This window comes from Lycorma delicatula, chromosome 7, assembly GCF_047948215.1.
Source record: "Lycorma delicatula isolate Av1 chromosome 7, ASM4794821v1, whole genome shotgun sequence".
In the NCBI taxonomy this organism is placed as follows: Eukaryota; Metazoa; Arthropoda; class Insecta; order Hemiptera; family Fulgoridae; genus Lycorma; species Lycorma delicatula.
In genome coordinates this window covers 5,323,395-5,350,459 of record NC_134461.1, presented here as the reverse complement: position 1 = coordinate 5,350,459, position 27,065 = coordinate 5,323,395, and the positions used below count along the sequence as shown (strand labels likewise).

The 27,065-nt window shown below is 33.9% G+C and overlaps 1 protein-coding gene across 2 annotated transcripts in view; it reads left to right on the top strand.

Annotated features, from left to right (window-relative positions):
• Positions 1-27,065, top strand: part of Ctl2 (Choline transporter-like 2) — a 306,466-nt gene that overhangs the window by 152,067 nt on the left and 127,334 nt on the right. For both annotated transcript variants that reach the window (XM_075370072.1, XM_075370073.1), the window contains exon 3: positions 24,078-24,200. In XM_075370072.1, coding sequence (XP_075226187.1) covers positions 24,078-24,200 — 123 coding nt within the window. The remainder of the gene's footprint in view (positions 1-24,077; positions 24,201-27,065) is intronic.

The following is a 27,065-nucleotide window of genomic DNA, read 5'->3' as shown; positions in this document are numbered from 1 at the left end:
TCTTTTGAATGTTCTCGAGAGTTCCAAAATGACGTCCTTTTAAGAAACGTTTCGATTTCGGGAAAAGGAAAAGTCACAGGTACTCAAATCAGGTGAATAGGGGGGTTGAGGAACCGTAGGCATGCGTTTTGAGGTAAAAAATTCCCTGATGGAAATGGCCGTGTGACACGGGGCATTGTCATGATGAAGCATCCGCTTGTCTGTAATGTCTGGTCTCACGCGAATCACCCTTTTCCTGAGCCTTTCTTGGACACCTTTATAAAACTCTTGGTTGACGGTTTGTCCTGGAGGAACAAATTCTTTATGCACGATACCCCTACTGCCAAAAAAGCAAATCGGCACGGTTTTGATCTTTGATTTGCTCGTTCGAAATTGTTTCGGTCGATCAGATGACGGAGTGTGCCGCTCTTCGCTTTGCCGCTTTGTTTCAGTATCGTACTCAAATATCCAGGATTCATCACCTCTAATCACACGATTGAAGAATTCTTGGTCGTTGTCAATCCTCTCAAGAAGATCAACGCACACGTTTCTTCGATCGTCCTTCTGTTCCGTCGTGAGGTTTTTCGCCACCGATTTGGCACTAACCTTTCGCATGTCCAAATCGTCTGTCAAAATTTGACGTACGGTGAAAGCGTTTAAATTTAACCCGTTCACTCATCATCCTTATTGTTAAACGACGGTCTGATCTCACAAGAACCCTTAGACGCTCATCGTCAGATTTTGAAGTCGAAGGTCTCCCTGAGCGAGGTTGATCTTCGACGTGTTCTCGGCCTTCCAAAAATGATTTGTGCCGGCGCAAAACTTGTGCTCTTGATAAGCAATGTTCCCCATAGGCCTTTTTCAACTTTTCAAAGGTTACAATCGCGGATTTCCCAAGTTTAACACAAAACTCGATCGCACAACGTCGCTCTAAATTCCGATGCTTCATTTTCGTAACGCACAACAAAAACACAACTTCACTGATGGCGCTGTCAAAAATAATGTGTTAGCCGAACGGAGTCGAAACTCGTACCGAACATGTGGAAGGGATGAACAAACCGGTCTAGCAGAAACCGGTCTCATTACTTTTCTCACATACCTTGCGTATCAAAATAAAGAGAAATCGCCATGTTTTCATACGTTAAGAAGTAATATAACAGCCCAAAGTCCCAATGCACGTGGAAGATTGCCGCAAACTGCATCCAATTATCTCAATTATTAAGATATTTATAGGGGGGGGGGGTATAAGTTACTTTTCAGCAATCCGGTATATGGAAATTTAGTTGACATTAAAAGTAATACCGACGACTAAAAAAGTAATCGGATATTAACCGAACGAATCTCTTCGTTCTCTATTCTAAATTAGTTACAAATGATAAAAATTACTATTTAATGGAATACGAATATTTTAATAAACTACCCGAAGGTATAAAAAATTTAATTTACCCTCTTTTAGAATAATTATACACGAACGAATTATATAAATTAGTGCATTATGCGACGAGCCTATAATGATAGCCATCGTTGCACAAGTGCGCAGTTAGTTTCGACACGAGCCTTCGCGAGTGTCGTAAACTTCGCAAGAGTGCATTAATGACCGTTATAGTGAGTCGCAAACCGTATTTTTTTTACGGCTGAGAAAATATTGGAATTATTGATTTAAATGAACGATATAATACGTTTACAAAATGTTTTGTTTTTAAAATTTTTCAAAAAACACATTTCTGTGGCGATAGGTTATTAGTCATAAGTACTGCCTTTTCTTTAATATCGATCGGTGTTAAAGACATTTCCTCCTCAGCATCCGAAATAATTAACAAAAGGATAAACGGTGTAAAAAAAAATTAATTACCTATCGTTGTACTTTAAAATTAACCCGTACTTCCTAACAACTAAAACAGATAAAATATCAAAGTAATAAAACAGCCGATACATTAAACAATATCCGCCTGTGATCGGTCAGCGGTCGGAAAGAGTGGGCTTTTGATCGATTGAACACCAGTATCGTAATGAAAATCTGTTTAATTGTAATACAGGTTTTTGACGCGTAATTCAAACTTTATAATACACCCGTAGAAAAAAGTTTCTTATTTGTTCTGCGATTATTTCTTTCCCGTTCCTAATGTAATTATTTATTTAATTATCTATTTTTTTCTTTTCGATTTCTGCCGCTTCAGAACTACATTCTAACCTCCTTTCTTTCTCTTTTATTTCTTTCAGTACCTCTTCATTTTCTTTTAATATTGTTCTTTGCGGTCGCGTTCTTCGAACATGTCATTTTCGGATTTTCTTTCTTCATCGTTTGTTTTTGGAAATCCTCTGACGTCGTGATTTTAGTTGTAAAAGGTGTATCTACTTTTAACATCTTTTTGTGTTATATTTTTAATTTGTTTTATCCGTTTATTTCTGCTTTCCTGCTTTATATAAAATCAAATATCTGCCTGATTAACCTGTTTTTACTCATCCGGCAAGGTATAAAAAGAACATAAATCTCCATTTTTTTTCATCTTGTTATCTTTTTCTATACTTTAATTTCATCGTTTCTAAAATTTAAATGCGTTTCAATACTTTATGAGACTTAATATTTTCCTAATTATTCTTCTTTTTTGTATTTTCAGTGTCTGTTCACGTTACACACTCACCTACATATAAACCGTCCGGTCTTATTACTAAATTATAAGATCTGATTATCCGGTTTTTTTATTAACGCTTTTTATCGCACCTATTTTTTATTATTCCGTTAACTTTTTCTGTTTTTGAAATTCTGTCTTGTCGGTTCTTCTATTCGTCTAGATATCTGAATTATTTGATTATTTCTAGTTTTCCTATTCTAACTCTTGTTTTATGTTTGCCGTTATTTTTATATTCTCGACTGATGTTTCCGACTACCTATTATACCAAAAATATTGATTTGCGTTCTTGTCGATTCCATATTTTGTTAGAGGATTACAAGGTCATCTGTACGACTGACTTTTAAGTTTTTGTTCTTGACGTAATCGTTATGAAATTACGATATAAATCTTGTACGCTATTATTTTTTTGTTTAGTTCTAATATTACGTCTTTACTTTACTTATTAACTATTATTGTACTAAGTCGTATTTGACTTATAAGTAATGATATCGTATATTGTAAACGGATGTGAATTTTTCCCTACATAATTTTTAGTACTGACAATATGTAATGTCTTATTCGTAAAGGTAACGGATTTAAACTTAGTAATAAAAATAAAACGTTTTAAATGTGTGGCATTTTTTTATCGATGAATTTGCATTGTTTTCCAGTTATCGGCCGTTTTCCAATCGGCAAATCTTTCAGCCAAGAATGATTATTATTTTAAAATAAAATTATAAATCGATTAATTAATAAATAAAGTAGCATGTGTTCGTTCGTTTTGATTATCTAAGTAAGAAAATACGTGTAGTTAAATAAAAATGTAAAATGGTATTTTAAAATAAATATGTGATGAAATATTGTGCGCCTTTGTGGAAGACGTATACTAATTATTGAATATGATGGTTATGGCTTGCCATATTTAAAAGAAATAATCTATTTTTTTTTTAGAAGATATAATTCTTTAATCGCAATTACAATTTCTTTAATAGCGCACACTGTCCGCTAATTATAATTATCATTATATTAATTATTAGTTATAATTATTTTGTTTTATTATGTGAAATATGTATTATTATTATAAGACAAATAGAATGGGTTGAGATTAATTTAGATTTTAGGTTATTTTAGAAAAAATTATTATTTATATTAATTGTTAAATAATATTCTTTGAAGTTACGAAGAACCTGTTGATTTCTAACGGTAAAATGTTTTTAAAAAGCCGTATTCGTATAGTACTAATGATAGAAAAGAGATAAAAACGGACAAAATTGTTTTTGTTATTGCGATGAGGATCACACACAGCTCTCTATTCGTGTAACTCGCTGGTTAGTCATCTGATGAGTCACCGTAGTACAACTTTGTTTCTACTATTTAGACATGATTGTATGTGTATGCGTGCGGGAAAAATTGTTTTACGTTGTATGTCTTAGGTATCATAGAATGACGAATCGCTTTAAAAATGCTTTTTGTTATAAAAGTTTCACTTAACGTTAATTGTTCCTTTGTTAATAATTGTACAATGACCTCGTACTTATTTTTTGTCTCGGCACTTTGTGTATATTGTTCGATTTGTTTTTTGTGTGCTTGATTTCGTCACGTAAGCTTCTGGGATGTGGAAATGGAATTTTGCAGCGTTTGAAAAATGCCGGGCCGACCGGTATTCGAACCCGGACCTCCGGATGAAAAGTCTAGTTATTTTAACTTTATTTTTAGGTGCTTAGTACTGAAGAGATTATTCGTACAAAATCAATCGAGCGAAAAGCACTCTGCTCTTTCAGTTCTGTTAATTTTATTTTTTATTTCTATTTTCATTTTAAGAAAAAATAAAAAATAAACCGGTTTTAAATTTATTTATTAAAATAAAAATTTATAAAAATACAGGTGAATTCTGCTGTAAGGTATTCTTACCTAAAATATTATTCTTTCTTGAAATATCTTCTAACTAAGAACGGGAACGAAAATTATTTTCAAAGAAATTAGGACTCGTACCTCCGGCAAGACTTCCATCCTAAGTCATCCAAATAACCCTAATTTTGAAAAAAAAAAATTAAAATAATTTGTTAAGTAAAAACAAAAAAAAAAAAAAAATAGAATTTTACCAATAATTTTTAAAATTGTTTTTCCTCTAACAATTGTTCATTTTGTAAAAATTAGTTGAATCGATAGAAAAAAATTATCAAATATATAAGAAGGGAAATTTTTTTATTTTTTCCCGTCTAAAATGTTGGTAGTTTTTCGTTTTATGCCACCCAAAAATTTTTGCGCAAATCAACTCAAAATCAGTCAGAATTTTATAAGCATATTGCTTATAATTATAGATATAAATTAACAAAACTTAATTTACGGTCGCTTCGCTCGCTAAACTCGACTAGTTAACAATAATGTTTTGATTATTTAAATAATAAATAATTGCAATAATTACTGAATTTATTATTTAAATACTGAAAACATTACTGTGTAAATTAGTTAAGGGAAGCGAGCGTAGGTTAAGTTTGGTTAAATTATATTTATATAAACCCACCCGGGTTGGTCTAGTGGTGAACGCGTCTTTGCAAATCAGTCGATTTCGAAGTCGATGGTTCCAACGTTCAAGTCCTAGTAAAGACAGTTACTTTTATACGGATTTGAATAATAGATCGTTGATACCGGTGTTCTTTGGTAATCGGGTTTCAATTAACCACACATCTCAGAAATAGTCGAACTGAGACTGTACAAGACTACACTTCATTTTACTCATACATATCATCCTCTGAAGTAATACCTGACGCTGATTCCCGGAGGCTAAACAGGAGGAAAAATTATATTTATAAAATAAATAAATATAAACGGTTATGTTGAATGAATACATCTAATGACATTGAATTTAAATGTACGTAATAGGTGGCTATCCAAAAAACGAACTTGTCCATCAGAAATTGGTTTACGAAATAAAATACGGTTAAAAGATACGCAATTATCATTTGATACTATTATTATGTTTATTTACTCCTGGTGAAAGGAATATACAAAAAAAAAACAATTACATTCCCTTGATTTAGTACAAAAAAAAATAGAAAAACGGTATAATATTATCGGCTTACCAATTAACTCCTTACTAGTTTTTAATATTTATGGACACTTATCCAGGTCCTAAAATTTTAAAAGTAGTAAAAATTTTGAATAAATATTTCTTTAAATTTGTTTGCTTTATGTCTCAGTTACGGGGTTACTTGAAATATTAAATTTATTTTGGTGTATACGTATTTAAGGGATTCCAGTAATTTTTTTTTAAATTATTTCATACGATGACATATGGTTTTGTAAGGGTCAACATCTTTTAAAGCGGGGTGGATTTAGTACAAGTATGAGGTGGGGGAAAAAGCTTCTTCGTATTCTTCCAGTAAATGGCTTTTAGGATCGCATAACTCTGATAATTGTCATTAAATCCGGCGGCTCCTGACCGCTTGGATATTTTTAGAAAGGTTTATTTATTTTTATTTATTTAAAAATAAAATGTTTAAAATAAAATTATTTATTTTATTTTTAGAAATTTATTTTTTTAAATTATTATTGAAAATGAGTGAAAATAAAGAAAAATTCGATTCATTTTCAAAATTTTACTACAAAAAAGGGAAAAACGCGACTCAGACTGCTATAAAAACACGTGTGATGTTTATGGAGTCGATGCGATATTAGTACGTATAATCCAAAGCCGGTTCACAAGTTTTTAATCTGAAAATTTTGATCTCGATGATGCACCTAGCTCTTGTCGGTTCGGAAAAAGTCAATGAAATCAAGGATAAAATTGAGAAAGACCGACGCATTAACGGTCATGATATCAGTAACCGAATAAACATCGATTATAAAACCGTTTGAAGAAGGCTCGATACTAAAAAACAGTCGATGTTTAAACGCCACACGGTTTAATAATATAACGGTTCAAATTTCTGCCTGCGAATCGTCGCTAAAACGAAACGATATCGAACATTTTTTGAAACGGGTAATGAAAAATCGATCGCTACCGCAATAATGTACGGAAAAAATCGCGGTTAAAGCGAAGTCCAGGATTGACGCCAAAAAAAGAGATGCTGGTGGGATAGGAAAGGAACGTTCCCTATGGAGCCGTTTCCGCTCGGTCAGACATTTGATGCTAACCGTACTGTCAACGACTAGAAAGATTCGTCAGGCGATCGATAGGAAAGGTGTCGTCTTCCACCACGACGTCAGATCCCGCACGTCTTCGGTGATCGGTCTACATTTAGGAGAATTTGACCGGGGAGTTTTGTTACTTCCATAGAATAGTCCTGATCTTGCACCCTCATAACTACCGTTCGTTTCAATTTATCCTCTTAGCGGTATTAAACTGGCTTCAAATAGGCCTGCGGATATCGCTTATCACACGTTTTCTCGTCTAGGAAAAATAGAAGTTCTGTATCGACGAAATTGCGGTTTTACTTTAAAAATGGGGAAAAGGTGGTCGAACAAAACGACACGGTAAACTTTATTTGAGATATTAAAATAGATTTGTATTACTTTCGCATTAAAATACCTAAAACCTTTTCTCCCGTCCCAGTAGTTATGTTACTCGCGCGTGATACAGTTAAGTGAAGCTTATTAAATAAAATAATATGAATTTAATGTCATAAACGGTTAGAAGTAATGTACCGAAGACAATTTTTAACGCGATATATTGTCTCCTTATATGTTTTTCTAACTTCCCTTATCTGTACGTTAAGCGTCGTAAAAGATAAGTGTTGTGGACCATATGTCGTGAATACTTTTCAACTCGGATATATTTAAACGGGATATTTTTGATGGCGATATTTTTTACGTCATTAGCAGTGATTTTACTTTTGAAAATGTTATTTCAGAATAGGGAAGGTAAATAAATAAAAAAATAACATTAACATTACTGTAACGTTTGCGTATTACATGTTCTTTGAAAACTGTTCCGTAAAAAATTTGGAAAATCGAGCTATAAAAATGAGCAATTTTAACGCGTAAAAAATTGATTTGTGATGCAGTGACAGCCTAAAAGCTATAATTTGTAGAATTCCGTTAAGATGAATGAACTCAGGTTGTTATAGCCGTAATGATATTTTTTATTGTTAAAACATTTCCGTACAAAAAAAAATAAAAAAAATAAAGACAACAGTAACTCGGGCTATTTGAACGTAAACTTGTTTGTGTAGTATAGTTGTACATCGTTTTAGGAAAAATAATTGTTTTTAAAATAAATTAAACGTAAGATTACTTTTAAATAAATACGACATGGTTTTGATAAATTTGTATTCCATCGATTTCTTTGCTTTCTTTATACGTATTTTATAATAGATTTTTCGGTTAAAATCATTCTTTCACATACGGTGATACCGGTTACTTTTAAATTGTACGTATTACAAGTTATTCAGGGGTTACCGATTGGCACCGACGATCAAAGAATTAAATTTTATCGCGGTTGAATTGGACGGAAGGTCAGAACGGGGCTAACAAATAATCTCGGTCGTGTTGCTTCGACTAGAATACTTACCTGTATTCTCGATCGGTCCCTCCTCTTGCCATAAATTTTACTTTAAATAGACTATCTTTTACTTTAAGTATTTAATTTAAAAATATATAAATAAGGAAAATTCTCTTCTATTTTATCTAATAATGTAACAATTCTTACGACTAAAGAAAAGATGTTTCGCTACTTTTTAATTCGCTTAAAATATAAAACTGACCGATCGGATTTAAATGCATCTAAAACGGGTTTGCAACTTCTTGTCTTCAGACGATCACATTTACCTAGATTTTTATTTTTTTGATTATAGCTCTATTGCTGTTGCAGCAGCATACCTATTAAAGGGAAAGAATAGCGAGCGGCGAACGTTTTTTGTATCGGGGTTTTAGCAAAGATCGACGTTTCAAGACCCCGAATTAAAAAAAAAGTTAGAAATTTCTGGAAGATGTATCCGCGTGCATGTATTTTGATTAATTTCTCCAGAACGACTCAGATAAATCCTTCTACTGGTCGTAGAAAATTGAGCTTTTAGTACGATGAAAATACTTAAGTTATTTAAATTCCAAAGTTTTAAGTCGTCGGAAGTAGGGGTGGGAGGTATTCAAAATTCTTTCTAAACAGTCATTGACACACCGTTTGAAAATTCATTGACCGATAAAGTTGCCAAATATTTCTGCCAAACTTCAACCGATCAGCTACGGCATGATTTTCGACCTAAACGGTCAAGGGATCTTCACGGTACCCGTATTTTACTACTTTTTTAGTGCGCGGTGAATTTTACCCTTGTTGTATGACATTTCACAAAATCGGGCCGAATTAACCTTTAAAGGAACAAAAAAAGAAGGGAGCTGAACGGGACCCGTACTTAAAATATTGTTTTAAACTTTAATTTTCAATCTTGAAAATTCAACTCTAACCGGCATTAATGTAGGTGATACGGGAACCTTTTTAAAACTCGACATGCGAATTCAAAATTTTTTCGAGTTTTTTAAAAATAATTTCTCATACTTTAAGTGCTTTTCAAGTTGTGGCTTTTTTTTTGTTTTTTTAATCTTATACAAGGTGTGTTATAAAAGGGAGTCAAATGAGAACTACATTTTTTTACTAAAAATTGTGATTTTTTTTCGCGATTGTACTTTAAATACAGTATTATAATTTCGATGATAAAAGATCATTCGGTCAGCCGAGACTAAAATTGTTCGCTAAGAATTTTGATTTTTGAAAACTTCTTTAGGCGCGGCCGCGCAGTTTTGGATGGGCATTGAAAAAGTCTGACCCGTTAGTCTCTGAAGTGAAACGCACATTCGTGTAAACTAAGGACTGCCGAGTTTAGCCGAGCGCGGAGGACATTCTGCTGGGTGGTGAACAATCTGTTCTGTCAGGTTTCGAGGTGAAACGCTCATAAACTCGGGAGAGCCGAGTTTAGGGGAGCGAAGGTGATACAGTCAGCCGGGTGGTGAATGAATACGATCCGTTAGGCTTTGTTGCGAAACGCTCATTCGGGTAAATTCGGGGGAGTCGAATTTGTCCAAGCGAGAGAGAAACAGTCTGTTGTGCGTAGCTTCTGCACTCGATTGTATTTTACATTAAATTCATTTATAAATTTTGTTCGGTATACGAGTAATTTTTCGTGTAACTACTTTAGCTATCTTTTAATTTATACGGTCGCTGCATTATCGTTTTAATACCGAAAAATATTATCGAAGAGCCATTCAGTCATTGCGTGCGTTCAGCAAAATATCTAAAGGTATAATCTGTTCATTCTTAGAAGGAGGTATGAAATGAACTGCGCCTTTGGTACTGCGTGTATATAATACAGCACACTATTGCACGCGCCGAGCTGTTGTAACTACCGGATGTTTAAATTTCTCTTATTCCACACTGGATATTTTTAATTGTAGTTCTGTTTTAGTACTCGTTTTGGTACGCGTGACTGTGTGTGTGTGTGTGTGTGTGTGTGTGTGTGTGTGTATTAGGTTATTTTGAGAGTGTGATTAATCTGTATGTGTGTGTATTCGAATAGTTTATCGATACGACTGATAATTCAGGAACATCTTTTAATAAGAACAGAAAAGGGAAACATTTGCGAAGCGCTAAAAAATATAAATAGTTTTAGACGTATTCAATCAATCGCTGGGGAAAAATCCTACGTCGGTTAAAAAGGAAGTAGTGAAACTTCTGAATTAACTGGCGTGTCGGTTAGTAGTATTAATAGATTACGGAAAAATAAATAGGAAGGGAAATGTAGAAACTTCTGTTAAAAATAGAAAACATGGAAAACTTGTGCTAGGAAAACGGATGGATTTGATAAAAATGTAATAAGATTGACCGTATATAATTTCTTTTTTCTAAATGAAATACCAACCTTAAAAAAATTGCCGGCTGCGATAAACTGTGACAAGAGTTTACCAAAGATTAGACGAACCAGTTTATAGAAGTTACTGTTGTCGATGGATTTTAAATTTATTAAAAGAAATAAAAGTGTAATTGTCGATCGAAAAAAGGTCATAATTTGGCCCTCGTAATTATTAAAAAAAAAATAGCAAATTATAGAAAAAGGGTAGAAATATATTTTATTTGGATAAGACGTGGGTAAATTAAGGCCACACCACTTCAAGAGTTTGGTGTGATACGACAGTTACATCGGTAAAAACAACATTTCTCTCAGGATTATGCAGGGACCTGCAACCTCCAAGAAATAAAGGAAAGCGATTAATTATTGTACATATTGGCGATGAAAAAAAAATCTGGAGACTACCACGATGACATGAACGGAGATATCTTTTGGAAGCGTTTGAAAACGTATTGTCGTTATTACCCGAAAATAATATTATTGTAATGGACAATGCCGTAGTCCGTACCGTAGTGTAAAACTGGAAATATTCTAAACAGTTCGCGGAGGAAACAAGAAATTTCTTTACGGTTGCGATAAAAAATATCACGTTTGGAGAAAACGGTTTAAAAGCTGAACTCCTCGAATATGTAAAACACAATCGCGACAAATTTAATAAATCTCTAATCGATGATTTGGCTGAAACAAAAGGTCATATGGCGTTAAGGTTTTCCCCTTATCATCGTAACCTTAATCCGATTGAGTTAGCGTGGAGTAAAGTAAAATGCTACGTCGCCTGAAATAATAATACGTGTAAAATGAAAGACGCTAAAATCCTGCTTGAAAAAAGGCGAGAACGAGATATCAACCGGTAAGTGGAAACAGTGCGTGAAGCAAGTTACAGAAGAAGAAAAGAAGCTGTGGGTCTTAGATAATATTCTTGATGTTGTGGTTGATGAACTAATAATTAATGTTAGAAATGATTCGTCGTCAATCCCAAATTCTGGGAGTGATGGAGAATCGGATATAATAGAGGGAATTCAGTGTTTGTCGGACACTGGAGAATAAGGTAAGCGATTCTCTTAACGTTTCGAAGCGGTAAGGTTTTGTTCAAATTATATATTTTACCTGTTAAATTATTTTTAATAATACGGTAGTTATTATTTGGGATATTATTGTTTTTGTAGGTTTTATTATACAGTATTACAAATGTTTGCGACGAATTAAAAAGCTATGAGTTTGGTATAAAGTGAATACAAATTAAATAAATAATTATAATTTAGTAAATAAATTAAGTGTAAAGCGAGTATAAAATTTTGTGTGGAATTACAAAAAAATGTAAGCTTAGTATGTAATATTTTTTAGGCATACTGTTCCACAGCGCTCTGTCGTCTGCGGTGTGTTATGCGGTATCTCCTTAGAATGAACAAAGAGTACAGCATGTCCCGAATCGTAGAGCACTTTTGCTACTGTATTCTACTTTAAATTTTCTGCTAAACTCACGCATTTTGTATGCAAGTCGATTTACATCATTTCTCATACGTATGAGGTCCGAATATTTATAATATTTTCAATTTTTGAAATTAAAATTAAATTTTGTCGTATTATTTCCATTTATATGTTTTGTTGAACACGGATCAGAACATTTTTTCAATTCTTTACCCGCATTTTTTTACATAACAAAAAAAATATTTAATAACAAAAAACTCCTAAAATACTGTTTTTATAAACTGTTCTGACGTTTTACTGTTTAAATCTGCAGATTATTTTTTTAATTTTGCAAACGAATCCTTATATATGTATAAACTTTCAATTTTAGTTAACAACTTAATTTTATTTACAAATTGTGCTCTAATTGTTGCATAATTAAGTTATTACTATTTAAAAATTCTATGACGTGTTTGAAATAGAAATTTGTCAAGGGCAAAGCTGGGAAACTTATTCTACCTTTTTCCGGCTTTATATATTTATATATATATATATATGCTATTTATTTCTTAAATTGAATTTTTATGTATTCATTTTATTTTTAATTGTTTATTTTTTATAAATGTTATTTTTAAATTATTTATATATATATTTTTTTTGTTTTATTTATAATTATTTTTCAAATACATGTTTTTTATTTTTGCCCCTAATTCGTTATACGAGTATGATGGATACCTCTCTTATGTACTAATTTTTTTTAGTTTCTAACTTTCGCGTCTTCATTTTTTAAATACAACCTGTAGATAATTATTATTATCCAAATATCTTTCGTCTGTTGATTTTTTATTCAATCAAAAAAATAAAATTGAAATATATTTCGATGCGAATTGCTGAAAGGATTCTGAATGGAATGATTCGCTAGGATTTTTACTCGTTATGGACGTTTTCGATAATACGCTCCTAAAAATGGTGGAAATTTTACATTTTCACCGATGTAATTTTTTATCAAATAATCGTAGTATAATGTTTTTGCCTTTAAAAAGTAAATTTCTATACGATTCTACTATTTCGACTTATCTTCCTAAAAATGTTTTTACCGACCGAGTTATCAGTATCCGAAGAAGGTGTAATAAACACTATCTCTAAAAACAGCACGCGTTCTATAAATTTATTTTTATTTTTCTAGTGTTAACCTATCAATTTATTTGTAATCTTTCTTTTTGAAAGAACCTTTACCGACTTATACTACGTCTAAGTAGAGGATTGATCTTTTTTAGTTGATTTTCTGTCATATTGTATTGTTTTGAAACACTTAAATAGTTCAGAAATGAATTGCAGCAAACATTTCTAAAATTTACCTGTTCAATAAATCTTTCTTCAATTTTAAAACAAATTAAAATATAAAAATAATTAAATTTATATAAATAATGATAATAATTTTCAACGTTTCATCTTTGAGATAAGGTTTGAATTCGAGATAGTGCCAGGATGGTTCTACGACGTTATTGCCAAAATTTTTTATAAACACAAAAAACTTATAAAATTTCGGAATTTATATGTCGTTCTAACTTCCCTTTTCTGTATGTTAAGCGTCATAAAAGATAAGTGTTGTGGACGATATGTCGTGAATACTTTTCAACTCGGGATATATTTAAACGACGGGATACATCAGAATCCGAAAGATGGTGATAATTTTTATGGCATTAGCAATGCTTCTTGATAATATTATTTCAGACTAGGGAAGGGTAAATAAGTAAAAAAATAATATTAATATTACTGTAACGTTTGCGTATTGTACGTTCTTTTTTGAAAACTGTTCCGTAAAAAAGTTAGAACATCGAGCTATAAAAATGAACAATTTTAACGCGTAACAAATCGATTTGTGATGTAGCGACAGTCTAAAAGCTGTAAGTTTATCGTTAGCGTTCTTCCCTGTAGTTCTTTTTCGAGCCGTAGTTCTTTACCGTTCGTCTATCACTGATTCGTCGTATAACAACATGCAGATCACCGGATTATTATAGACTAAAGTTATTACATAATAATACGTGTGGAAGAAACCGAACAAGTGCAAAATGCGTACGGTATCGACCGTCATACTCGGAAAAAAGCGATGAAACTTTATACACGTGGGTTATTTTATATTTTTCTATTCCTTTGTTGGGGGCTGAATTAGTATAACATAATCGAAGATATACGTTTTCATAACGATCGGTTGACAAATCTACATTATTTTTTTTAATATTCAGTCATTTGACTGGTTTGATGCGGCTATCCAACATACCCCATCTAGTGCCAGTCGTTTCACTTCTGTATACCCCTTCATTCCTAACAATTTGTTTTACATATTCCAAGCGTTGCCTGCCTGCACAATTTTTCCCATCTACCTGTCCCTCCGGTATCAAAGCGACTATTTCAGGATGCCTTAAAATGTGGCGTATAAGTCTGTCTCTTCTTTTAGCTATATTTTTCCAAATGTTTATTTCTTTTCTATCAATTTGCCGCAACACATCTTCATTTGTCACTTTTTCCTCCTGTCTGATGTTTAACGTTCTCCTGTAGCACCGCTTTTCAATAGCTTCTGATCTTTTCTTCTCGGGTACTCCGATCGTCCCAGTTTCATTTCCATATAAAACTACGTTTTCAAACATATACTTTGAAAAATCTTTTCCTGACGTTTAAATTAATTTTTGATGTAAGCAAATTATATTTCTGACTGAAATTTCGTTTCGCTTGGGGTGTTCGGCATTTTATATCGTTCCTGTTTCGTCCATCTTTAGTAATTGAACTTAAAATGTTTGTTTTATGAATTCTAGTTAAAATTTTTGATGTACGAAAAGTTAAGCTAATTCTTCTGTATTCTTCACATTTATCTCCTCCTGCTTTCTTTGGTATCATGACTATAACAGTCTTTTTGAAGTCTGACGGAACTTCTTGTTTTTTGTAAATATTACATACCGGTTTGTATAATCTACCTTACGCTTCCTCATTCGCACTGCGCGGTAATTCTGCAGGTATCCCCGTCTATTCCAGGAGCCTTTCTCTCGTTCAAATCCTTTAGTGCTCTATTAAATTCAGATCTCAGTATTGTATCTCCCTTTTCATCTCTTCAACTTCTTCTTCCTCTGTAACACCGGTTTCTAATTCATTTCCTCCGTATAACTCTTCAATATATTCCAACCACATATCGACCTTTTCTTTCGTATTATAAATCGATGTACCATCTTTGTTTAACACATTAATTGATTTTAACATGTACCACAAAATTCACCTTAACTTTCCCGTATGCTCCGTCTATTTTACCGATGATCATTTCTCTTTCCAGTTCTGAACACTTTTCATTAATCCCTTCTTCTTTTACTTATTTGCATTACCTACTTATGTAATTTCTTAATTGTCGATAGGTCCTTTTACTTTTTTCATCACTAGCATTCTTATACTCTGTACGCTCATCCATCAGCTGCAATATATCCTCTGATATCCAAGGTTTTCTACCGGTTCCCTTTGGTCCTCCTAAATTCGGTTCTGATGATTTAAGAATTTCCCTTTTTAATATTCTCTCATTATTCTTCTATGTTTTTTACCTTATCTTTTTTACCCAGGCCTCTTGCGGTGTCCTTCTCAAAACATTTCTTTACCTCCTCTTCCTCAAACTTCTCTACATTCCACCGATTTATCTGACACTTTTTTCACGCGTTTAAAAACCCCAATCTACATTTCGTTATCGCTAAATTATGGTGGTTATCTTTGTCGCTCCTGGATATCCTTTGCAGTCGACGAGTTGATTTTTAAATCTTTGTTTAACAATGATATCATCTGTATGATATCTTGCAGTACCGCCCGACTTCTCTCGTGTGTATATTCTTCTATTATGATTTTTAAAATTAGTTGTCATTTACTAAAATATACTTTATTCGAAACTCAATAAGTCGGCCCCCTGTTTCATTCCTTTTGCCCAGTTCGTATGCACCCATAATATTTCCTTCCTTGCCTTTTCTGATGCTTGCATTCCAATCTCAAACTATTATTAAATATTCATTCCCTTTTATCTGTTTAGTTGCTTCCTGAATTTTTTCGTATACACAGTCTACCTCATCATCATCGTGCGCACTCGTAGGCTTATAGACGTTAACAATCGTTGTCGGCTTAGGTTTTGATTTCATCCTGATTACTGTGATTCTACCGCTAAGCTTTTTGAAATAATTTACTCTTTCCTATCTTCTTGCTCATTACGAAACCTACTCCTACCCGCCCTTTGTTAGATGATCAACAACGATGATCAGCTGTTTAATTATTCTAAAAGTCACTTGACCTAAAATCGTTTTCTATAAGCTATATTATTTTACAGCCGTCTAAATTTTACTTTTTCGAAAATCTCCGGAAGAAACTATGCTACTTTTCTATTTTCGCGCCATTAAAAATAAAACTGAAAACGACGGGCAGGTATTGTTTTACACATTTTATGCAGAAAAGAAAAAATTGATGATTCTAATGCTGAAATTACATTTTTACGATTTTTTTTTGACGACACAGTAACACAGCAAAGTGATCCGCGTAGTTAAATGTCGCTTAGTATAAAACAGAAGGGATGGATCTCGTAGACAATTTAAGATAATCTTTATTTGATTCAATCGTCGGTTATTACAGGATTATATTAGCGTAATGATTTGTACAGATGTTGTTAGCTGATGTCATTCAGATATTAAAAATATTTAAACGCGTAAATTCATTGAAATAAGACGAACTTATTAGTAATTAATGACTCAACATTTAAGAATTTAATTAATTAATGTCATATGTTCGAGATTCTTGAGTACATAATGTTTTCATTTGTGTTTTTTCACGCAAACAATATTTACCCCGCATGGATTCTGATTCAGTTGCGCGATTAAGACATTTATATTGTCGACCGGTATAGCAGTAAACTTATCAAACTAAATTTAAATTTGTTATGTAGAGTGTCAAAAGTGTTTGAAAACCCTTCAGTAACTTTGCAACAGTTAAACATAGAAATATGAATTCATCAAACCGTCCTACTTAGAAACGACCTATCTTTTCTACGTAAGACCATCGGTCTTACTTATGAAGTGTAACACTCCAGTCCCCGTGTAAGACGTTTCAAATATTTTAAATGGAAATGTAGGATTGTAACGTCATTTAAAACGCGATTGAAAAACAAAATACTTTTCACGTAGAAAACTTAACGCGAAAACCGTATCTTATTTTATGACCATTTAATATTTCCACAACTAGTTTCAAAAGTGACCTACATGATCTCTTTCCGAAATGTACATCGATTGAAGTTACCAGCAATTGGTAAATTTCTATTTTTTAATGTTTCCCCGTTGAGTAATAATTCAAAAGGTTTGTTTTTAAAATATATCACAACCTTACTCTTTCACTTTTTTCGGTTGCCCCTAATAATAACCCCTTTGGGGGGCAACAATATACGAATATATTAACTTATATGTAATTCATTTAAGTTTATTTTCCCCTTGATTAAACTGTAGATAAAGTATATAAATCTATTTACGTCGGAAAATGAATTTAATTAAGGTTGCAAGATTTGCGGACACGTTGTAATAAATTAAAGATATTATAAGTTAAAAAAAGCATGTAATAATAAAAATATTAAAAAAATTATTAAATCGTTAACTCGAGTTTGAAAACGTTTCTACGTCACCTACACTAATACTTAGATACAGTTACATTTTCAATCTTGAAAATTAAAGTTTAAAACAATTGATATTTTAAGTATAGTCACATTCAGCCGCTTTGTTTTTGGGGCTTAAAAGTTGATTTATCGAGAAACTCGTAAAATGTTATGTAACAAGGGTAAAACAATTGCCGCGTACTAAAAGAACATCTCGATTACACCCCTCCCCACCACACCGAGGGAGAAGAACACCCGCCTCGTGACGTGTCTGCTCGCCACACCACCCCCTCCGTTCCTAGCCATGAGTGGCTTAATCGGAGGATATCTTCTTGCCCTGAAACTGATTGCGTTCCACAGTCATCAGTCGGCCTCGTGAAATTCCACCGATACAAATGCCTCGAAGGACATTCACATCAGTAAATTCCGCCCTAGTCAAGTTTTGCCATCAAAGAAGACATCAGACACCTAGCTCTACCACGTAGCCCTCAAGAACTGCAAAACTAACAGCCTACCTGCGGAAGATCAAAGACCCCACGCGTCTAACTCTGTTACATTTTATCACCACCTAAACCGTATGTACCCGCTTTAAAATACGATTATTTCAGTAATTTCATGCACGAGAGCACGTTAAATTCAAGTAATTCCATGCCACGACAGAATAATGATAAATTATGTGATTGGAGTGCTAGCCAGCAAAAAAATGTTCCAGAGGACCTCAGGTCTGGTCCGTTCGGGAGCTGATTATAACCTCTAATTTCCCACTTCAGCTCCGACTTTGTGGAACTCTTGGATTTACAACTAGGTTGATCGCAACCAACACTTATTTATTTGCCCCTAAATAATTACGCACTCCAATTCAATAAATCGTCATATATTGTACCTGGGAGAGTGAAGAGCACGATCTCCATTGATACTTGAACTACTCCCGGGGCTCGGTGCCAAGCACGCCTACCGCCGGCCAATCAAACTGTCCGGGCGGACTCTATCCACCCGGGTAACTAACAGTTAATGAACCCGCAGTCGCTAGTGCAAGATGTGACGAGAAGTAAGCTAGCCAAGTAAAATTGATAAATACAGCAGTAGAAACTGCAGGGAAAGAGTTCTCTGCCGGGTTTCCTTTACTTACTCAAACAACACTTCGGTCGAGATCGGAGTGACTCAAACTAAGGAGATTTAATCGACCCAGTCCCGATGCAAAAGCGTCCTTGCAAGCAGGAACAGAAACGCACAGAAAACCCGGAGTTCATCAGTTAACTCGTGCCAAAGAAGCGATTTGGCAATCGCAATAGACCTAAACCTAAAGCCTCTTGCATCGAGGAACGAGAAGATCTTCGCGCGTGTGAAGAGACCATAAAACCGCATGACCTGCTAGACCGTCCTACTAATAATAGGCGCGGCATAAAGCAACCCTGAGACTCACAACAACAGTTCACCTAACACTGCGCACAGATATCAAGTATCAATAAGAAGTCCTAACATTCCAAAGAATTAAAGCACAATTCTACCGCTCGTAAATAACAGCCACAGCCTTTTCTGTTGATCGAATGTCTGCACTCTTTGCGCAACCTTTTACGGACGCAGGATGGAGCCTCGGCTTTATGCGGACATTTTTCACGCTTGTGACCCTCCATGCCACGATGCGCGCAGACTGACGCATACGTACTAAAATAACAGTAACATACGGGTAGTATGATGCCCCCTTGACCGTTCTGGTCGAAAATCGTGCCAAAAGTGATATATATACAGCCAAATATTTCGCCAAACTTTAATTTTTTCAAAAAAAAAACTTGAGGAAGAAAATGAATCGGAAGTCCTACCTCAAAAAACAATTACTAAAAAAATCTACAGTTTATCGTTTATTCACTAAGCGTTGCTATTTTATTTATTCTTTTAATTGTGTCGATAGAATACGCCGCTAGAAGAATAGAAGTGATCTTAATGACCAATACTTTAAATTATGACGTCACTGATTGTGTCTCGATTCAACTTACCTCAGTACAGTAACGTTAGGAGATCGTAAATAGTCTACCTTGCATACTTCTTAGAGACTGCGTTATAATTCTTTCACATTACGAAACATCCGCAAAGGTTATTGTTAGACCTCTTTGTGGTATAATGTAAATACGTATATTTTTTTAATAGCCGTTTCTATGTCGTCGTAAGCGGTCGTCCAATTAAAGCTCTATGCGATCTTAATTTCTTCTTAATTGTACACCTCCTACTCGTATTCGGTTCACTATTATACTTTGTATTCTTTCGCGACCTTTAATCTTCTATTTAAATTATACTGATTTTACGTTCGTACATAAAAAATCTTTTCATTCTTTGTTCGTTTGAGTGGCGGTTAATTAAGAGTTTCATTAGAGTAACTATTCTAATAGAGGTCCTTTTTACTGGTTCTTTGTGGTATTGTAAGCTATTTATTTTTATTTTTTTTTTATAATATTTTATTTTAATTTTACCGGGTTGACTAAATTTTCTGTTATTAATAAGAAACCGGTTAATAAAAACAATTATATAAAAAAATATTTTATCGTTACGCGTTTAAAAAACGTAAAATTAATTTTCTGGTTGTTTACTTAAATTTCATTATTCCGGATATAAATACAAAAAATAATAAATAAGTTGCGAATTTTTTTTTTGTCTTCAGTCATTTGACTGGTTTGATGCAGCTCCTCAAGATTCCCTATCTAGTGCTAGTCGTTTCATTTCAGTATACCCTCTACATCCTACATCCCTAACAATTTGTTTTACATATTCCAAACGTGGCCTGCCTACACAATTTTTTCCTTCTACCTGTCCTTCCAATATTAAAGCGACTATTCCAGGATGCCTTAGTATGTGGCCTATAAGTCTGTCTCTTCTTTTAACTATATTTTTCCAAACGCTTCTTTCTTCATCTATTTGCCGCAATACCTCTTCATTTGTCACTTTATCCACCCGTCTGATTTTTAACATTCTCCTATAGCACCGCATTTCAAAAGCTTCTAACCTTTTCTTCTCAGATACTCCGATCGTCCAAGTTTCACTTCCATATAAAGCGATACTCCAAACATACACTTTCATAAATCTTTTCCTGACATTTAAATTAATTTTTGATGTAAACAAATTATATTTCTTACTGAAGGCTCGTTTAGCTTGTGCTATTCGGCCATTTTATATCGCTCCTGCTTCGTCCATCTTTAGTAATTCTACTTCCCAAATAACAAAATTCTTCTACCTTCGTAATCTTTTCTCCTCCTATTTTCACATTCAGCGGTCCATCTTTGTTATTTCTACTACATTTCATTACTTTTGTTTTGTTCTTGTTTATTTTCACGCGATAGTTCTTGCGTAGGACTTCATCTATGCCGTTCATTGTTTCTTCTAAATCCGTTTTACTCTAGGCTAGAATTACTATATCATCGGCAAATCGTAGCATCTTCATCTTTTCACCTTGTACTGTTACTCCGAATCTAAATTGTTCTGTAACATCATTAACCGCTAGTTACATGTAAAGATTAAAAAGTAACGGAGACAGGGAACATCCTTGTCGGACTCCCTTTCTTATTACGGCTTCTTTCTTATGTTCTTCAATTGTTTCTGTGTTGCTGTTTGGTTGCTGTACATGGTAGCAATTGTTCTTCTATCTCTGTATTTGAACCCTAACTTTTTTTTAAATGCTGAACACTTTATTCCAGTCTTCGTTATCGAATGCCTTTTCTAGGTCTATAAACGCCAAGTATGTTGGTTTGTTGTTGCTAATAGAAAAATATTAATTATACTATTATGCTATATGCGGCGTCTTTTTGGGCGGATAGGCTAAAATATAAAATTTATCGGTACATATTAATAAGGGCTCAACGCCTAATATTGTTAACGGTGTCGGATGGTTACCGTAATAATTCACGGGAGGCAGTCTTAATGATTGCCGGCGTGAAACCTATAGACTTTATTGCTTCTAAGAAGCAACAGCGATGTGTTGCTAAGAAGCCCGGTGAGTCGACTTCGATTAAAGTTCGAGAAATTGAACAACATGGCGATGCTTTGTGGCAGGCCAGACGGGATGAAACCGAGGGTGGGCGTTATACGCACGATCTCTTTCCAAATGTTGTTGGTTTGCGGGACGCCTCGTGGGTGCACCCTAATAAATATGTAACGCAATTTCTTAACGGCTATGGTGCTTTTAGGGACAGACTCCAGAAATTCGGCCTAGTAGATACTGGTATGTGCCTTCGGTGTGGACAATTGGATGACACCTACCGTGTTTTCTATGAGTGCTCGAAGTACAAGTTAAGGCGCTCAGAGACCATCTGTCGGCTTGATCTTATCGGATTAGCGTTGGATCTCCGTGTAAACTGGAGGAGCCAGGCCGAATGGGGAATACTAGAAATTTTTATAGTGTACTTAGCAAAGAAAAGGATTGCTGAGGGGATCTAGAGCTCTGCGTGGATTTCTCTTGTAATCTACTTCTGTTGATGTTTATTTTTTAATTATGTTTTTGTTTCTGTCCAGTGTTTTCTTTCAATGTCGCTGTGTTGTTATTGTTTCGTGTAATATTTTTATGTTTCTTGTTGTGTTGAACTCACTTTTACCTTCTACAGGTAGGTAGTTGTGTAATAAAGGTGGGGTTCAGTATTTGATTCCTCTGGAATGTAATTAATATCTATTGAAGTGGAGTATTCCGGGGAATCAGAAATTTCTTTAAAGAAATTGGAGCGATCGGAATCGGTAAATGAACACCGTGAAATACCGGTCTCATAGCTGAACAAACATTTGGGTATGCGATACTGCTTTTATTGTTTGAAATGAAATCGGTAACGTTTGTTCAGAAAAAAAAGAAGTCTTCGTAACGGTTAGGCTCTCGCCAAATCATACGAACGCCAAAAGATAACTTTTTCCTTTTAACGTATCGATTGATGGTTCCTCTACATGAGGAACCCAGGATTTACCTTGGTCTCCCGTGAGACAATCGAAATAATGTTTGTAACTGGTTTTCAGCAAATTGGATACCGTTTTTCGTTGTGATTTCTCCGCAAACGTAACAAAAATATTTGGAGAATTCTTACTAGCCCGATTTTTATTCATTGTAAAATTCGGAATCTTTTAATGAATGAAAGTAAATTGAAGTATTACACAAGAATTTAATTATAAAATTAATTAAAAGACGTTATTACTTAAGATACTTCATAAATTTTTTCATCGTAGAGTACAATAAAAGACAGCGCGAATGACACACACACGCGCACGTGTTCAACTTAAAAAAATCTTGATGTTCAATAAAGTAATGCCAAAAGTTGTTCTATCGTAAAAATCTTTCACCAACTTATGAAACAATCTTTGTATGTGTATGATAAAACCACTACAACTAAAGAACACAGCAAGTTATACCAAGAGCTGAACTCATACTGAAGAAAATTTCATCGCGTCGAATTACGCGTTTCTTGATTCACTGAAATATCTATATATGTCTGGCTTGACATGAAAAGGACATCATTCGACCGTTACGTATCCTCCTCCTCCTTCTTTTCCTGTTTAGCCTCCGGTAACTACCGTTTAGATAATACTTGAGAGGATGAATGAGGATGATAGTACGAGTGTGAATGAAGTGTAGTCTAGTACATTCTCAGTTTGACCGTTCCTGAGATGTGTGGATGTGTGGTTAATTGAAACCCAAACACCAAAGAACACCGGTATCCACGATCTAGTATTCAAGTCCGTGTAAAAATAGCTGGCTTTAATTGTTACGTATCAAATATAGGTCTACAGCACGCATCACATTATAAAGCAGATGCGAATAAGCAAATATATAGACGTACTTGCTTATTTGTGTTGTTTGTTTTACGAATGATGGAACAAATAAATTTAAACGGTTATAAGTTAAGATGGTTAACAACCCATCGTTACGCGACGGGTTGTTTCGGAATACATATTCAAATTCAGCATATAAAATACTATATTCAACACTTTTCAGTTCCAAATATTCTGTTGACCAGTGTTACTGTCAGTCATTTGATGTTATTTATTATAAGTGGAACTCATGTCGGGTATGCATCGTGCTTTCTGTGTTAAATCGTTTTATAAAATGATAACTCCGGAGAATTTTACGAGGGGTATTTCGCAGTCGGTTCAATATTCCGACTCGTAGACGGCTATCTTTTGTTCGTGCGATTAACTGACAGTTTAAAAGGTTTGAAGAAATCGCGTCCGCATTAAATTTAAAACAAATGAGCAGCAAAAAATTGTTAGAAGGCCGGAAAACATCGATAGAATTCAAATTGCTATAGAAGCAGTCCAAATATTCTTCGATTAAATGCGGTTTAGGATTAAATATCAGTGAACCGTCGATCCGTGCATAAGGACTTAAGTTTTCACACCTATAAGATTCAAATCGTCGAGGAATTAAAAGCCGCTGATTCGGTTACTTTCGTGAATATTTGTAAAGAAATGATTCAGCAAAACCTAGTGTAGTATCCGGCGTATTGGTAGATACAATTACTGGGTGTACCTATTATATCCAGTAATCCGGTATAACATATAACTTTGCTTGTAAATAAGTAATAATTAATAACGATCAGATCTTTTAATTTGTGTTCTTTTTATTTTCAGGGACGCAATTGCAGCACGAACCGGAATTCACCGGTCCCCGTGGCAGACGTTCATGTACCGATATAATATGCCTTTTACTATTTATCGTTGCCTTAGTTGTTTGGATCTTAGTCGGCCGATATGGTGAGTGCATTTTTTAATATTTAAATTTCAGGGAAAATTCATTTAAAGAATTACGTAAATATTTTTTGAATAGTTGTACGTTAAACAGTGGAGCGTCATAGCTTATTTAAAGTCAAGTAACCGAATACAAATCCGAATAATTTTGTAATTCTAAGAATTATCAGTCGATATTTCAGTAAGCACGTTCTCGCAGAACGTCCAGTAAATTCGGTGGTCTTCGGATAATATTTGTTTGTTATTTACTCTGAATTATTAGCTAGTTATTTTTACTTTACTTAGCTTTTGACACGTCATTTGTTTTAGTAAATATTATGTATTTTTCATAGTTTGATCGCTACAAAATCTAATCGATTTTTAATTCGCTTTTACGGATAAATTATGTTATTTAATATTGTTACTACACCGAGGTCGTTAATCTCGATTTAATGCCCTCGATTCGAAGTCTTTAAATTACCGAGTAAAGTTTACCGCTAATAAAAATATTAAAAAAACGTATTCTAATTTTCATCTCTGTATGTAGGATTCCAATCATTTTATGTAGGAATATATAAAAATAAATTTAATTCGGTAACAAAGTTGAAAATATAATTTTTTCTTTTTTAAAAATAGATTGCAGGTTCGAGCCGCTTAAAGCGATCATTGGTTTTCCTTCCGCGAATAAACGTTTTTATCATCTACTACAATGGAGTATTAGAATATTTTTTGTTTTATATATAATTTGATCGTTACTTCCAAGGTCGAGTGAATTACGTACAAGTACTGTCGTTATATTTTGTGTCTTACGTTCAGAACTCACTTTTAACGTAAAAGTTTATCTAGGTACGTAGTGTTTGAAAGATTCAACGTTAGCTCTAACCGTATCTGTAAGGGAAATTAAAAAGTAATTTTGATATCTAATAAATACTTGTTTTTAAATGTTAATAATTTTATATTTTTATTTACGTTTACGTGTATTTTTTATCGGTACAAGTTTATTTGCCGTTTGTGACTCGTTCTGTTAACGTATATTATGGTCTCGCTTAAAAAGGTGTATCGGGCTGTGAGGAGCGACGAGAAGCGGATCGGTCGAGATGAAACTTGATTTTCGATCGCCCTGATCTACTTAGGCAAGTCAGAAATTGTACGATCTTGGCTGACAGGGAAATGATAAGGTAAAAAACGTACCGTACAGTTTTACATGGAGACTGCTAAATCGCTTCATCTTGAAGTTTTCAGCGGTATTTTATATCGTACTAGGTCTGATTTTATCCTTTAGTCGTTTTAGACATTAGGCGTATCATTCGGTCGTAGGACGGGAAATAAAGGCGGCCAACCTTACCGGACGCCGTGAAGGATGTACTGGTTTTAGAGTCCCGGCATCGTCAGCGTGGACCGAGCGAGATCCGACGTATCTATTTAGAATCTAAATCGGGGAAGGAGGAACATAATAAGGAAAACGAATGAACGGTACGAAATAAATATGTTTTTCCGTCGAGGAGCTGAAGTTTGAGGCGAACCATCCTATACCGAGGAAAGCTGAGAAAGTCGATTCGTCCTAATTTTCCTTGTTTTTTGCAATCTTCACCTCGACTTAATTTTTACTTAACTTTAACTTTTTAACTTAACTTAATTTTACTTGTTCGGTTCCTTTTTCTTCCGATACAGTTATCGAGATTTCATTTCTTCTAATTACATTCCCTAACCGGTTTCCTTTTCTTTTACGTACTTCCCGTATTAATGCTCTTTCTTTTCTAATCCTTTTTATTACTTCCTCGTTCCTCAAATTATCCGTCCATCTTATTTTCTCCATCTCAAAAACGTCAATCTGCCCCTCTTCCTCTTTTTCATCGTCCTTGTTTCACTCCTATATGTACAGAGTGTACCATAACGTTCAGCTTCCTCTTCCTTTTCTCTAAGTCCTTCCTTTGATTGCGAAAGGCTTCCTTCGCCATCGCTATCCTTCCTTTTATTTCCGTTGCGCTTTTGCAGTCACTGTAGTTCCCAAATATCTGTAAATTCTTACTTTTTCTATTCTTCCTTTACCGCTAAATTTTATTTGTTGTTTATTTCCATCGCTTCAGTTTTTTCTACATTTATTTCTATTGTTAACAATCTTTGAAGCTTGTTTTGTGTTTGTGTATGTGTGTGCGCGCGCGCTATCAGCTAGAATTGCAACATCATCGGCAAACTTGATGCACCTTATTTTTTGTCTTTCTATACTTATCCCTTCTTATGATATATATTTTTTCGTAACTTCAGCGTAAATGTTGACGAGAATAAATGAAGCCTCTTAAATAAACGACCCCTCATCCATCCTACTAAAAAGTATATGTTTGTGGTAACGGATATTAAAAGAAAAGTTGCTGTCTTTTATGAATGTTTAATCGAAACCTATTTTTCAACTCCTACTTCAGCTTTGTATACAATTTTTTAGATATTAAAAAAAATAATATTTTTGAAAAAAATAATATAATATAATAGCTGATTATACGTCTATTCGAAACGGAAGTGAGGGTAACTAGTTGTAGAGTGTAAATGCTTTATTCAGTGGTTTTTAAAATGTGCAGGATGACCTACCTGTTTTTTTCACATAAACGTTATTTATCGATGATTTTATAAATTGGACCGATTGCTGTTGTGTGTTGAAGTGTGTCGTACTTTTAAAATTCTACTTTGTAATTTGTTTAACTCAAAAACGATTAAAGATATCGTTTGACTTTGATATGTAAGTGCATATATGGTTTTTGGGTTATTACGATTAGTGTATTTATTTACTCTGACTCGACTAAAATTATTATTTTTGTTCGTCGTTTTTATACAGTATTTAACGTCTATTAACGGTACATTTTGCGTTTTCTGTGACAGTAATGCATTCAAATACTATTT